The sequence below is a fragment of the Eucyclogobius newberryi genome, unplaced genomic scaffold, assembly GCF_026437365.1.
Source record: "Eucyclogobius newberryi isolate DKJ021-1_F unplaced genomic scaffold, fEucNew1.0.hap1 SCAF_1, whole genome shotgun sequence".
Lineage (NCBI taxonomy): Eukaryota > Metazoa > Chordata > Actinopteri > Gobiiformes > Gobiidae > Eucyclogobius > Eucyclogobius newberryi.
This window is the reverse complement of record NW_027315723.1, coordinates 5810643-5824015: the sequence shown is the minus strand read 5'-3', so window position 1 is coordinate 5824015 and position 13373 is coordinate 5810643. Positions and strand designations below refer to the sequence as shown.

The 13373-nt window shown below is 43.3% G+C and overlaps 1 protein-coding gene across 1 annotated transcript in view; it reads left to right on the top strand.

Moving 5' to 3' along the window:
* The first annotated feature begins 6460 nt into the window (after positions 1-6460).
* Positions 6461-13373, top strand: part of LOC140360839 (guanine nucleotide exchange factor DBS-like) — a 46272-nt gene continuing 39359 nt past the window's right edge. Inside the window, exon 1 of the mRNA XM_072446298.1 lies at positions 6461-6704. Within this exon, the coding sequence (XP_072302399.1) occupies positions 6632-6704 (73 nt within the window). The 5' untranslated portion in view covers positions 6461-6631. The remainder of the gene's footprint in view (positions 6705-13373) is intronic.

Below are 13373 nucleotides of genomic sequence, written 5' to 3'. Positions count from 1 at the left end.
CCTCTCTCTCTCCTTCCCTTCCTCGCTCCTTCCCTCCCTCCCTCCTTCCTTCCCTCCCTCTCTCCCTCCTTCTCCTTCACCCCCCTCTCTCTCCTTCCCTCCCTCGCTCCTTCCTTCCCTCCCTCTCTCCTTCTCCTTCACCCCCTCTCTCTCTCTCCTTCACCCCCCTCTCTCTCCTTCACCCCCCTCTCTCTCCTTCACCCCTCCCTCTCTCCCTCCTTCACCCCCCTCTCTCCCTCCTTCTCCTTCACCCCCCTCTCTCCTTCCCTCCTTCACCCCCCCCTCTCTCTCTCCTTCCCTCTCTCTCTCCTTCCCTCCTTCTCCCTCCTTTTCCCTCTCTCCTTCCCTTTCTGCCTCCTTCTCCCCCCTCTCTCTCCTTCCCTCTCTCTCCTTCCCTCCCTCGCTCCTTCCCTCCCCCTCTGCCTCCTTCTCCCTCCTTCTCCCTCGCTCCCTCTCTCCTTCCCTCTCTCCCTCCTCCTCCCTCCTTCCCCCTCCCTCTCCTTCGCTCCCTCGCTCCCTCCTTCTCCTTCACCCCCCTCTCTCCCTCCTTCTCCCGCCATCTCACACATAGAGCAGTTTCTTTATGGTCCTTGAATGGACATTGGTCTCATGCGCTCGCCCTGAGTCACTCATTACCGCGGACTCAAACCGTCCTCAGTCCTCGAGCCCTGGGCCAGTCCTGGTTCCGTCTCTAGGTCCAGGCGAGACCAAACCCACAGGAGGAACGCTTAAAACATTTCAAACCAAACTTTACCGGTAAAAAGACGCCGAAGATTTTAAGTGTTTGAGGAGCGGGAGTCGAATGGGAAACGCGGGGACATGTTCTGCTGTGGAGCTCCATCTGAGAAAACCAGAGCCAAACATCAGTCCCCACAGACCCTCAGACCAGGTAAGACCAGGGTCCGGGTTTGACCAAGTGCAGACCTGGTGGAGGCCCTGGGTTAGTGCTGGGTTAGGCCTGGTCCACTCCTTGGGTCAGTCCGTGCTTTAGATCTTGTACCATGCTAAGTCCTAGTTTAGGCCCTGGTTTAGTCCTGGTTTAGTTTTATTTTAGTCCCTGTTTTGTCCCTATATTCAGTTCTTGGTCGCCTTCGATCTTCGTTGGTGGTGCTGTGCAGCTAATGTTTTAGCCTGATTCGAATGCTCTCAGCTGCTGGTGTGTCATGTACATAAACATATTATTTTGAAGAATATTTTCTGTTGTTTTTGTGACTCAATGTTACATTCTATTACTCTGTCCCTCTCCATTTTATGTCTCTCTGTCCTTTCCCTCACTCTTCTCTTCTTCTTCCCCTTTTATTCCTTTATTTTATTTCTCTTTCTCTGTCTCTCTCTCTCCATCTCTTCTATTCCTCTTTCTTTTCTCTACCCCTCTCTCTATACTACTCTCTCTACCTTTCTACCTCTCTCTATCGCTCTCTATATCTCTATCGCTCTCTATCTCCCCATCTTTATCTCTCTCTACCTCTATCTCTCAATACTACTCTCTCTACCTTTCTACCTCTCGCTCTATCGCTCTCTATATCCCTCCATCTTTATCTCTCTCTATCTCTCTCTGTCTCTCTCTCTACCTTTCTACCTCTCTTGACACTCCCTCTCTCTGTTTGCTTTAAAACCTAAAACAAACTCAGCTGTAGAGGAGGGCGGGGCTGAGTCTAAACCCGAAGTATCCTCTTCAGATCGGAGACGGGTAGAGCCAAGTCCAGACCAGGTTTAGACCCAATTGAGACCCAAGTCCAGACCAGGTTTAGACCCAATTGAGACCCAAGTCCAGACCAGGTTTCGGGACAAATTTGGAGCCATTTTCCAGGACACATTTGGACATATTTTTGGGGGCAGGCGCATGAAGGAGAAACGGGGAGACCTTGTGGGCATGTAGACCAGGGTCAGACCAGGTTCTGGGTCCAGGAGCTGGTGCAATGAATCGTGTGGTGTGTGTTTCTCTGGAGGAGATGAGGAGTTTCTACAGACTGTCTCAGACCTGTTTCCAGCTGCACCGTGAGTTTATAGTACTCTGAAAACATACTAGTCTACCTCTAAAACAGTCGATAGTTGCAGCCTTAGTAAAGTACGTCTGTAATATGTGAATCTGGTGCTAAGCTGGATTGTTTGGGAGTTGTTTTTATCAATGGAACGTTGAAGATGATCAGTTTACGATGCATTGAGCACTGTCCGTTCTAGACCCGACTCCGGACTCGACTTGGACTCGAGACATTAGTGTAACTATTAAGGCCAGATACTTTTGCTCTCAACATTATCATATCACGTAGAGACAACAGTAATGTCAATCTGCACCTAAAGATGTTGAAACCAATTAATTTAGTTGATATTGTTGATGTTGCAATGTAGTGTACACAAATACTACATAAAATCCCTCTGATGTAGTACGTCAAAAAAATGAGGCAAGAAATTTACACCTGGCTTTATCCATTTTTTTATTTTTTATGTCCCAAATGTGTGAAATCTTGGACATTTTTTATATATTCAAAACATTACAGGTTTACACATTTGTAAAACAAAAACAACTTATTTTAACAAGTTGATATTTAAGTAATGTACAATATTACTGTAACAGCCTCTTACTTGAGTAAAAGTATTGGTATTATTATGAAATATTGTCAACATAAATATGTTTCTTGCGTTGCGCCTTCAGATTTAATTTTTTTCTCAGTTTGTGTCTGTCCTGTCTGCCCACCATATCCCATATTTTGTGCATTATTTAATGTTTTGTTTTTGTAATTACATTAACAAGTTATAAATCAATGTTGCACCAAGAAGTTACTACTTAGTTACAGTTATTACTTGAGTAATATTCTTTTCTTAAGTATCTATCTACCTTCTCTTGCAGTAGTCAATGTACTCTGTGACAAATTAGCACCTCTGTCTCTTCTCAAAACGCCCAAAATAACTGTTGTGCTAAAAATACACTGGACCAAAATAGAGCAGAACGATCACTGTAATATTAAACTGTGAATCTATCAACGTTATTCAGGAGAAAGAGGGAAAGAGGGAGTTGTTTGTGTCTGACGGAGATGATGATGTCGTTCCTTTGTCAAACAGGATGTGTGTCTGTACACATTGGAGCTGCGCTTTATTATTACACTGTACATAAAACTAACGCTGCAATTCAAACAATACCAATATGATACACGCATATAACAATACCAGCATGATTTACATTTTTGCATGACCGAATGTCATTTTCAAAACAAACTGGATGTTTCTTTTATATTTCCCCGTGGTCTCTGGACTAGTTCTGATGGATCAAGACCGTCCTAAAAGAAGAGATCTGGTGCTGTATCGTACGATTTCTGACGGCCGTGATTGCAAATGGCTTAAACAATCACATGTGGCACTGGTTCAGGAGTAAAAAAATAAAAAAGAGAAAAAATAACAGGGCTGAGAAACGGCACAGATTTCAGCCGAATCAACGGGTAAAAACATTAAATACTGAGATAAAAGAATCGATTTGGCTGGGAAAGTTGGATTCAAAGGATACGTCTGAGGGACACATGACACAAATAAGAAGCTGTGATTGGACTGTTCCACATAAGGATGTATATTTTTACTGCCGTTTATAGTCTGGTCCCTCCTGCATTCGACAGAAATGAGGGACTGTCTTTCCAATCAATTCTGTCCGGTTTATGCGATTATTTATTCAGTATAGATGCTAATAGTTTGATCAATTATCTGACAACCTTGTGCTCTAACTACAATGAAGCAGACGCTGTTACGACAACTACTACTACTAAAAATATATACACTAAAAGAAACCTGTCCCTCTTTTGATTGTCCTGCACACCCATTTAGGCCCTCGTCCCACTTACTTAAAGAATGTTATAATGTAAGATTAACATAGAAAACGTGATCCTTTTTTGTTCTTGCGGGGAAATCAATGGGGTTACAATTGCAAAAGTAAAAATCATATGCTGTTGGTTGTGAGTTGTAGTTATTGTACATGTGCTCACCGGTAAATTTCCCGACTTCTCTTTTTCTACAATTTGAGGTGGACATAGGTCGTCACGGGTCGAGTGAGCGAGCTTTGCCCTGAGAAAACCGCCCGACATCCACATGAAAGCAGCATCACGGTGTTCATGGTGTTCGTGGTGCTCATCGCTTCCTCTTTTGCCTCTTCCCTCCCTTGATCCTCTCCTTCTCTTTTGTTTTTGTTTCGTGTGCTGAGCTTCAGAAACTCCCTCATTTCTTCACATTTTAATCCCATGTTTTGACAACAGGCGCCCGGCAGGTTTCAGTGTGACTTTAACCACATTTAAGTCACACTTTTAATCAGATGACACGTTATGAAATGGATTTGTGCGACTGAAAATAGAATAGTTTCTTTTCTCTGTAAAATGTTACAGCGTTTTAATTTGGAAGCAATGGAAGAGTATAAAAATCACTGTAAGATTCTAAAACATAAAGCCTTTGAGACAAAACCAGGGTCTAAACCAGGACTAAATTGGGACTGCAATTGGGACTAAACCAGTGACTAAACTGGGACTAAACTGGGACTAAACTGGGACTAAACTGGGACTAAACCGGGACTAAACCTGGACTAAACCTGGACTTAACCTGGACTTAACCTGGACTTAACCTGGACTTAACCTGGACTAAACCTGGACTAAACCTGGACTAAACCGGGACTAAACCAGATCTTCATGCATCGCTGTACCTCTCTCCTCAGTACTCTACAAACGGCAGTAATCACAGCAGTATTTGCAGTAAACAGGAAGTACTTTGTCATTATTGTGTCTGTGGCTCTTCCCTCTCTCCGTCTGCTCCATATCCTCCGCTCCGTTCAACACATTCTGCAGGTGTGGTCCTGGTCTAGTCTTGATTTAGTCCTGCTTTGGCATCGCTGTCGTGCTGCTTTAGTTCTAGCAGCCCTGACTGGGTCGTTGGTTTATTTCTATTATTCATTATTTGAGCTAAAAGGTCCTAATTTTGACACCCGCGCAGAAAATAGCTTTTGAAATCTGAATCTTCCCCTGAAGTTTGGGACATTTTGGAGTTTGTGCTGGCAACACGGGTGCGTCCCATTTCTGTTCACTTGAATGCTCAGCTGATATAGACTCATCTCAGAGACAGGCCCATTTTTACCTCATGGTCTGAACGCGCACCATTTCTGCTCCTCCTCCTGCAGCGCTGAGACTGGGAATCAGATTGAAGCACAAAGTCTTCCTGTCGTCCCTCTCTTCCTCTGCAGCTGGAGACACAAATGACATCATGCTTCTAAACAAACAAACAAACACACACCAACAAAGTCGAGAGCTACAGAGAGTTTACAATGGTACACTAGAGTGACATAAACTTTTATTCCAGAATCAGAAAAGGTTTATTGCCGTTGCTAATGAACATAATTCCCAAACATAGGAACTTGCTTTGGTGATTCGGCACAACATAAAACAATGAACAATGATAAAACCACCTACTATAAAATAATTTCTGCCTAAATTGTCGTCCTACATAAGTCATTTGTCAGAACAAACAGAGGTGGATAGGCAGAGAAATTATTCAAGTATATTAATACTGTACGTACGTAACATCTGATTTGTAATTTGAAGGATAAAACATTAAATAATGCACAAAAGGATGGCGACGACAATGAGAAACTGAATATCTGAAGGAGCAGAGGAAGAAACAAATGTTCAGATCATTTAATCAACACAAAGCGTTTATCACTTGTAGAGTCATCAAAACTTTTAATCACATAAGAGCATAATTCAAGTAGGAGGGAAAGTATGGGCTCCACTCACTGTGATCTTGTCCACTCAAGATCACATTTTTAGTTGCTCAAGTAAATGCCTACACGTCCCCGCCTACAGTTTTGATTGTTGCTTTTTAACGTCTTAATCTATTGTTTAATTTGAACATTAGTCCTTTTTAAGACCTCTTCTCTTCTTTTAAAACGGCTGAATCTGAGGAGGCAGCCGTAATCCGAGCTTCAAACGGACACACGAAGCTTTGGGCATGGATTTGTGATGCGTCCATCATTTCATACTTCAGCGGATAAAGCTTCATGTTGACAACGTTGAAGGATTTGAACATTTGTGTTTCTTGCATTTCATCGCGCTTTCAGATATAATTTTAATTTGGTCTCATTCTTTGTCTCCGTTCTTTGAATAATCTACAGATTCAGTTATTTTCAATTATCCTCCCCGATTACAGTAACCGATAATTCATAAATCCAATTTTAAATACATAGTAGGCCCACAGTAGCGTTTCCAAATACTTTTTTAGAGTAGTCATTATACTTTTAATTCTACTTGAGTAGTGTTATCTTGAAGTAACGTTACTGCTTGAGTACAGATTACTTGATTGTGATAAAGTAGTCCTCTCAGGTTATGCTGCTGTTGCTAAGTGAAAAGGGGCGGTCGTGTAGGCGTGTCGTTCTGCCGGACACGCCCCCTCGCCCCCGCCGGAGCTCGAGTCCCGTGCGCTCCGTGTCAGCTCCTCCAGTCCGGCACAGAGCTCCGACGAGGCGGACACGAGACCTCCGCAAGCCCCCCCGGAGTCATGGCTCCAGACGCGCGTCCAGAGCCGGTCCCTGCCAGAGTTAGACCCGGGTTTGTGGTCGGGAAATGCGGGTAGAAACGGGAGCCAAAACGCGAGCGCCACATGAGACTCGGACATGGCCCTAAACCGAGTGTCGCTCCTGTGCAACGAAGTGACGCGACTTTGGGTCCAGCTCAAGATCTGCACAGGTACAACTCCAGAACAATAAGATGATTAAATCCAGACAGGTACAAAATGATAAAGAGAAACGATAGACAACCATGATGTCCTCAGGTGAAACGAGAGTGATGGAGACGCTGTGATGATGGAATGTTACAAGTTTCAAGTTGGTTTAACTTTTAAGCAGGTTGTGAATATGGATTTAAATATGTTTTTGGCTGTTGTTTTGAGGCTTATTGGTGCTGAAGGAGAGGGATGTGGATATGGCCAGTGGTGGTCACGTTCAAGTACAGCAGGGACAAAATATTGCAAGGGTAGTAAGGCCTACTCCAGTTACAGTAAAAGTATCATATAAAACTGTATTCTCGGTGAATGGTTGGGATACAATTATTATCATGTTTTCGGTTTTGCAAAAAAATTAACATTTTTATCACAGTCCTCTGTCATAAAAAGGGCTTTTTACTTCCTGGTTGTAAATTGTGACATCACTCTAGTATGTTACAAAATACAAATATATGAGAAGTATCCGAGAACCCTTTTATTTAGTTGAATTTAGACTTTAACTTCTGGATGTAATTCTGAGGGTGCTTTTACACTTGCACCTTTTGGTCTGGACTTCCTGTTTGGTCCAAAGTGCAGGTGAATGCTCTTGTGGTCTGGACAGCTGGTCCTTTTGGGCTGGAAAAAGAGGTGGTCTCGGTCCCAACCATGCACAAACGAGCGATCATGAGGAAGACTCAGCCAAAACATGAGGAAAAACTGAGCCTGGAGTTCTTAAAAGTCTCATATTATGCTACTTTGGCTCAGAGAAGTGTTACGCAGCTTTCAGTTTCATCCACCGTCAAATAACTATAACAAATCATTGACTGAAAGGCTAGCTTTATTTTGCCTTGAAATCAACAAATGCACCCACAATCAGTGTCATCTGTACTCAGTCAAAGCCAGTTTTCCCTTCAGCTCTGATGCTGAAGCTTGGCTGGAAGTCACGGTGTCACAGGCTGCTGAGCAGTACTGCGGGAAGCTTGGTTCTTCTTCTTTTTTAATTCTCAGAATGTCGGTGTAATCCCTCATTCGTCCAGGCGTGTTCCATAGTAGAAAAAGCTTCAGTTGTAGTCATCTGGACTCGGTTAGAAAAAATAGACGTTTCGACTCTCATCCAAGAGTCATTGTCAATAAAAGAATTTAGATCGAGAACTCCGATATTAATACTGTTCTGTGGTAAGACCCGCCCATTGGGCGGAGCCTTCCTGAAGTAGAAAGAGTTGTTTGTTTCAACAGAAACTCCCCCCTTGTATCTACCGAGCTAACCTATTCAGAATTTTAATGGGCTATTATAATCCTCTTTGTCTTTGTGAGACCCTGGCTCAACCACCCTGAGTAACTGATTAGCATTTAAATGTCCTGGTCCTGGTCCTCTACCTTTCCAGGGGTTCAGTATACCATTATAGATACCAGGAAGATTTAATCTTAACCCTCCATTTGTTTAAAGAAGGTCTTTCTTTTTTAACAAAAATAGCTTCCTTAACTCCTCTTTCAAACCATCTTTTCTCCCTGCTTAAAACCTTCACCTCACCGTCTTCAAACGAGTGATTAGAGGCTTCAAGATGGAGATGCACGGCACTCTGAGGTCCTGAACTAGTATTTCTTCTGTGCTGATAGAGCCTCTTGTGTAGAGGCTGTTTCGTCTCACCTATGTAACGTTCTTTACAACTTTCTTCACTGCATTGGATCGAATAAACTACATTGCTCTGTTTTTGAGTCGGCAACTTGTCCTTTGGGTGAACCAGTTTTTGTCTTAAAGTGTTTCCTGGTTTAAAATAAACAGGGACTTCGTGTTGTCTAAAAATTCTCTGCAGTTTTTCCGACAGGCCAGACGCATAAGGGATAGAAACACCCTTCTTTCTCTGTTCAGTTTCCCTTTTGTCCTGCTTCTTGGTTCTCTTCACTCTGTTGAGAGCCCAAGCGGGGTAACCACAGGCTGAGAGGGCATTTCAGACATGTTTTTCCTCTTTCTTCTTGCCCTCTGAGCTGGTGGGCAAGAATGCAGGTGAGCTCGACCTCACCTGCATTCTTTTTGTTCAAAAGAATGTTGAACTTCTTGATTTGGCGTTCCTTGCTCTTCTTGTGCTGTCTGTGTAAAATCCAGCACTCTTTTGAAAGCTTTAAAGAAATTTATCAATTGATAAATTGAAAGACAGAACAGGAACTTTACAGGAGAAATTAACCAGCATACTCCCTGAAGAAGCTTTCAAAAGAGTGCTGGATTTTACACAGACAGCACAAGAAGCACAGCACAGGAAGAGCAAGGAACGCCAAACTACACCCACTACAGCACAAGCTGGGTGTGATCAGAACCTTACAACACAGAGCTCAAGGTGTGCCCACCAGCTCAGAGGGCAAGAAGAAAGAGGAAAAACATGTCCGAAATGCCCTCTCAGCCTGTGGTTACCCCGCTTGGGCTCTCAACAGAGTGAAGAGAACCAAGAAGCAGGACAAAAGGGAAACTGAACAGAGAAGGAAGGGTGTTTCTATCCCTTATGTGTCTGGCCTGTCGGAAAAACTGCAGAGAATTTTTAGACAACACGAAGTCCCTGTTTATTTTAAACCAGGAAACACTTTAAGACAAAAACTGGTTCACCCTAAGGACAAGTTGCCGACTCAAAAACAGAGCAATGTAGTTTATTCGATCCAATGCAGTGAAGAAAGCTGTAAAGAACGGTACATAGGTGAGACTAAACAGCCTCTACACAAGAGGCTTTATCAGCACAGAAGAAATACAAGTTCAGGACCTCAGAGCGCCGTGCATCTCCATCTTGAAGCCTCTAATCGCTCGTTTGAAGACGGTGAGGTGAAGGTTTTAAGCAGGGAGAAAAGATGGTTTGAAAGAGGAGTTAAGGAAGCTATTTTTGTTAAAAAAGAAAGACCTTCTTTAAACAAATGGAGGGTTAAGATTAAATCTTCCAGGTATCTATAATGGTATACTGAACCCCTGGAAAGGTAGAGGACCAGGACCAGGACATTTAAATGCTAATCAGTTACTCAGGGTGGTTGAGCCAGGGTCTCACAAAGACAAAGAGGATTCTAATAGCCCATTAAAATTCTGAATAGGTTAGCTCGGTAGATACAAGGGGGGAGTTTCTGTTGAAACAAACAACTCTTTCTACTTCAGGAAGGCTCCGCCCAATGGGCGGGTCTTACCACAGAACAGTATTAATATCGGAGTTCTCGATCTAAATTCTTTTATTGACAATGACTCTTGGATGAGAGTCGAAACGTCTATTTTTTCTAACAGAGTCCAGATGACTACAACTGAAGCTTTTTCTACAATTCCCAGAATGTGTTCCGTTCATGCTCCGCTCTCTAACATGAGCTTTTAGAACCAGAGCAGAACGCAGCTTCTTTTAGAGGCCTTTGCATGTGCTCTGAGGACCACACAGTCTCAAACCACACTGAATAAACCTGTGTGAGAATCAGGGATGTTTGCAGGTTTTGCCCTGACTGAGCACGTGCGACGAGAAGTGAAGCAACAGCACCACCAAGTTTCAACAAATGGACTTAAAATCTATCTTTTAGAGACAAGTCTGTGTTTGTAGCTCAAACTCTATTCACGTTTTATAATGAATAGACATTAGTTTGAAATGCAGGCAGCATTTTAATATTATGGAGCACTAATGTGTAATGAAATGATCGATGAAGTGAGGCTATTTACTCAATTCAGCAGTTTTTACAGGTATGGGAGTTTAGCTCAGTAGCTCAGCTGTTTGCCCTTCACACGGAGACTGGGGCTTGAGACTCACTTTTGCATGTTTTTGTTTTTTCACTCAAGTGTGCAAATGTTATCCACTAAATATTGATGAACACCCCAAGTCTGCGTGTCCAGCCATCACTGCACGCTACTGGTACTTACTATGTAGTAGATGGCTGCCTTTTTAGCAACTTAGGAACGCCACACCCTCGTGACACTTCCATAGCCGTCGGCTGTTTCAATCCAATCGCAGTGAGTAGGCAAATAATCATGTTTATCCATACAATCTCCCTTGTATCGGTACGTTGTTTTGGAAAGCGAGAATACAGGTAGCATGTGCGGCTAAATCAATAAAATGTGTGTGTAATCTTAGCACGCTACATCTGATTGGTCATTTTTAGTCTATCAACATCACAAAAGCCTCATCCAGCTCCCAAAACACCAAACGACTTCATTTCATTACGCTCTAGGTGCGCTCCGGGACAAAACGAAAATATTAAAACTCTTTTCAAGTAACTTTTGACCATGGTCAGCTGGATTAGTGTAAAACTATCATTTGTATTTACTCTCCACACTTGCGCTCCATCTTAAAGGCACTGTTTGCATTGTTGCAGCAGATAAGCCGTAAGTACCCATTTAAAAATTTGACATTTTGGTTTGTTTGCTCAAAGCCAAGACTTAAAACCCACAGGCACTTGGCAGGATGTCTCCATAAACGAGTTAAAACATTTAGTGCAGTGTACAGTTGATGCCTGCTCTCAAATGTCGTGAAGGAGAGGTAACATTTATCCACTATAATATTAACTTGACCAAAGTAGCCTGATGTGTACAATTTTACTGAAGTACTTTGACATATTTACTTGGTTACTTTTCACAATAAATAAAACAAATTAAATTACTTACTTAAATTTTTAAAATGAGGCTGCTTTGGTTTGCAAACACATGTATTTTATAATATTTAGGCCAAATAAAATATAATGGCCTATTCTGTCAAATTAACTATTTTTTAATTGGAAGGTTGTATTTATGTACAGTATTTAAAAATCTATTTTTGAAATGATAGAGGTCCGTCCTGTGTCTGTAACATGAGAAGGAGCATTTGAGTCTATGGAAATGTAATACAGAGACTGAACCAGGACTGAACCAGGTCCAACCTGTCTAAACCCGATCTGAGAGACTAAAACAGGTCATAACAAATTTCAAACTAGGTCATAAAGCAGGTTCGGACCAGGTCTAAAGTTAAACAATGTCTTTACCAGGACTAAACCAGGTTTAAACCAGCTCCTTTTCTCTTACTTCCCTTCTCAGTGCGCTGGTGTGTGATAATCTGGTCTGAAGTGGCTTTAGGACCTGGGGCTGGTCTTGGTCAGGACTTTGTGTGGTCTTGAATGTGTTTTTGTTGTGTACAGTAAAATGGAGCAGCATGCTAATCACATGGTAGTCCCATTAACGCTGTCGTCACAAAAGACTAATAAAGACAGATAAAGAGTTTGAATGTCAACACTTCCTCTGTGCTCAGTGGAAGCCCAGCTGGTCCAGAACCAGGACTGAAACGGGTCTAAGGCAAGACTAAACCCGGCGTAAAGGTTAAAGCGGGACTAAACTAGGACTAGAGTAAGACAAAAGCACAACTGAACCAAACAAGGTTTTTCAAATGTGTACTAAAATGGGGATAAAGCCAGACTGAACCAAGACTAAAGATGGATTAAAGATGGATTAAACTAGGACTAAAGCAAGTTTAAACTAGGGTCTAAAGCAGGAATAAAGCAAAACCTGGACGAACTGGGTCAAAACTAGTGCCCTAAACAGAATTTAAATGGGACTAAAACTAGGACCAGTTCTAAAACATGACAGCAGCAAGACTAAAGCAGGTCTAGAAAGGTGCTAAACTAGGTCTAAACTAGGACTAAACCAGGTCTAAACCCAAAGCAGGCATGTTTTTGGTCCTTGATAATCCCTCACTATAGTCTGATCAAAGCAGGAATCACATGGACAGGAAGATTAACAGATCAACAACTGTCCAATCTAGACTACAGGAGAGAGGGGGAGGGAGAGAGGGGGAGGGAGACGGGAGAGAGGGAGACGGGGAGGAGAGGGAGATGGGAGGAGAAGGAGACGGGAGGAGAAGGAGACGGGAGGAGAAGGAGACGGGAGGAGAAGGAGACGGGAGGAGAGGGAGACGGGAGGAGAGGGAGACGGGAGGAGAGGGAGACGGGAGGAGAGGGAGACGGGAGACGAGAGGGAGACGGGAGACGAGAGGGAGACGGGAGACGAGAGGGAGACGGGAGACGAGAGGGAGACGGGAGACGAGAGGGAGACGGGAGACGAGAGGGAGACGAGAGGGAGACGGGAGACGAGAGGGAGACGGGAGACGAGGGGGAGAGGGAGACGAGAGGAGGGGGAGAGGGAGACAGGAGAGCGGGAACCAAAATTCAACCAAGCCCTAGCATGATCAACCTTGTGGCCAAGAGTAAGTTCTGTGCATGTACATTTGACCTCCGCGATTTTACTGTTGAAGAGCTGCTCGATCAGCCACTGTCAAGAATAACAAGAGCAAACACTGTATTTGGTACAACATATATTCTAAAGTCAAAGACGGAGGAGATGGAGAATAGTATAGTCCAATAGCCCAAATGTATAAATATCCAAGAATGCTACATGCTACCAGACTGTCCAGACTGTCCAAACTGTCCATATTAAGTTTTTCTTAAGCTGTATTTGCATTTTCGGGGTGCACGGTGGCAAAGGCGGTTAGCGCTCTTGCCTCCCAAGAAGGAGATCATGGGTTCGATTCCCGGACCAGACCAACATCACATGATCTCTCTCTGTGTTACCGTGGGTTCTCTCCGGGTTCTCCGGCTTCCTCCCACCGTCCAAAGACATGCATGTGTTAGGTAAAAATTGGTAACTCTAAATTGGCCCTAGTGAATGAATGTGAGAGTGAACTGTCTGT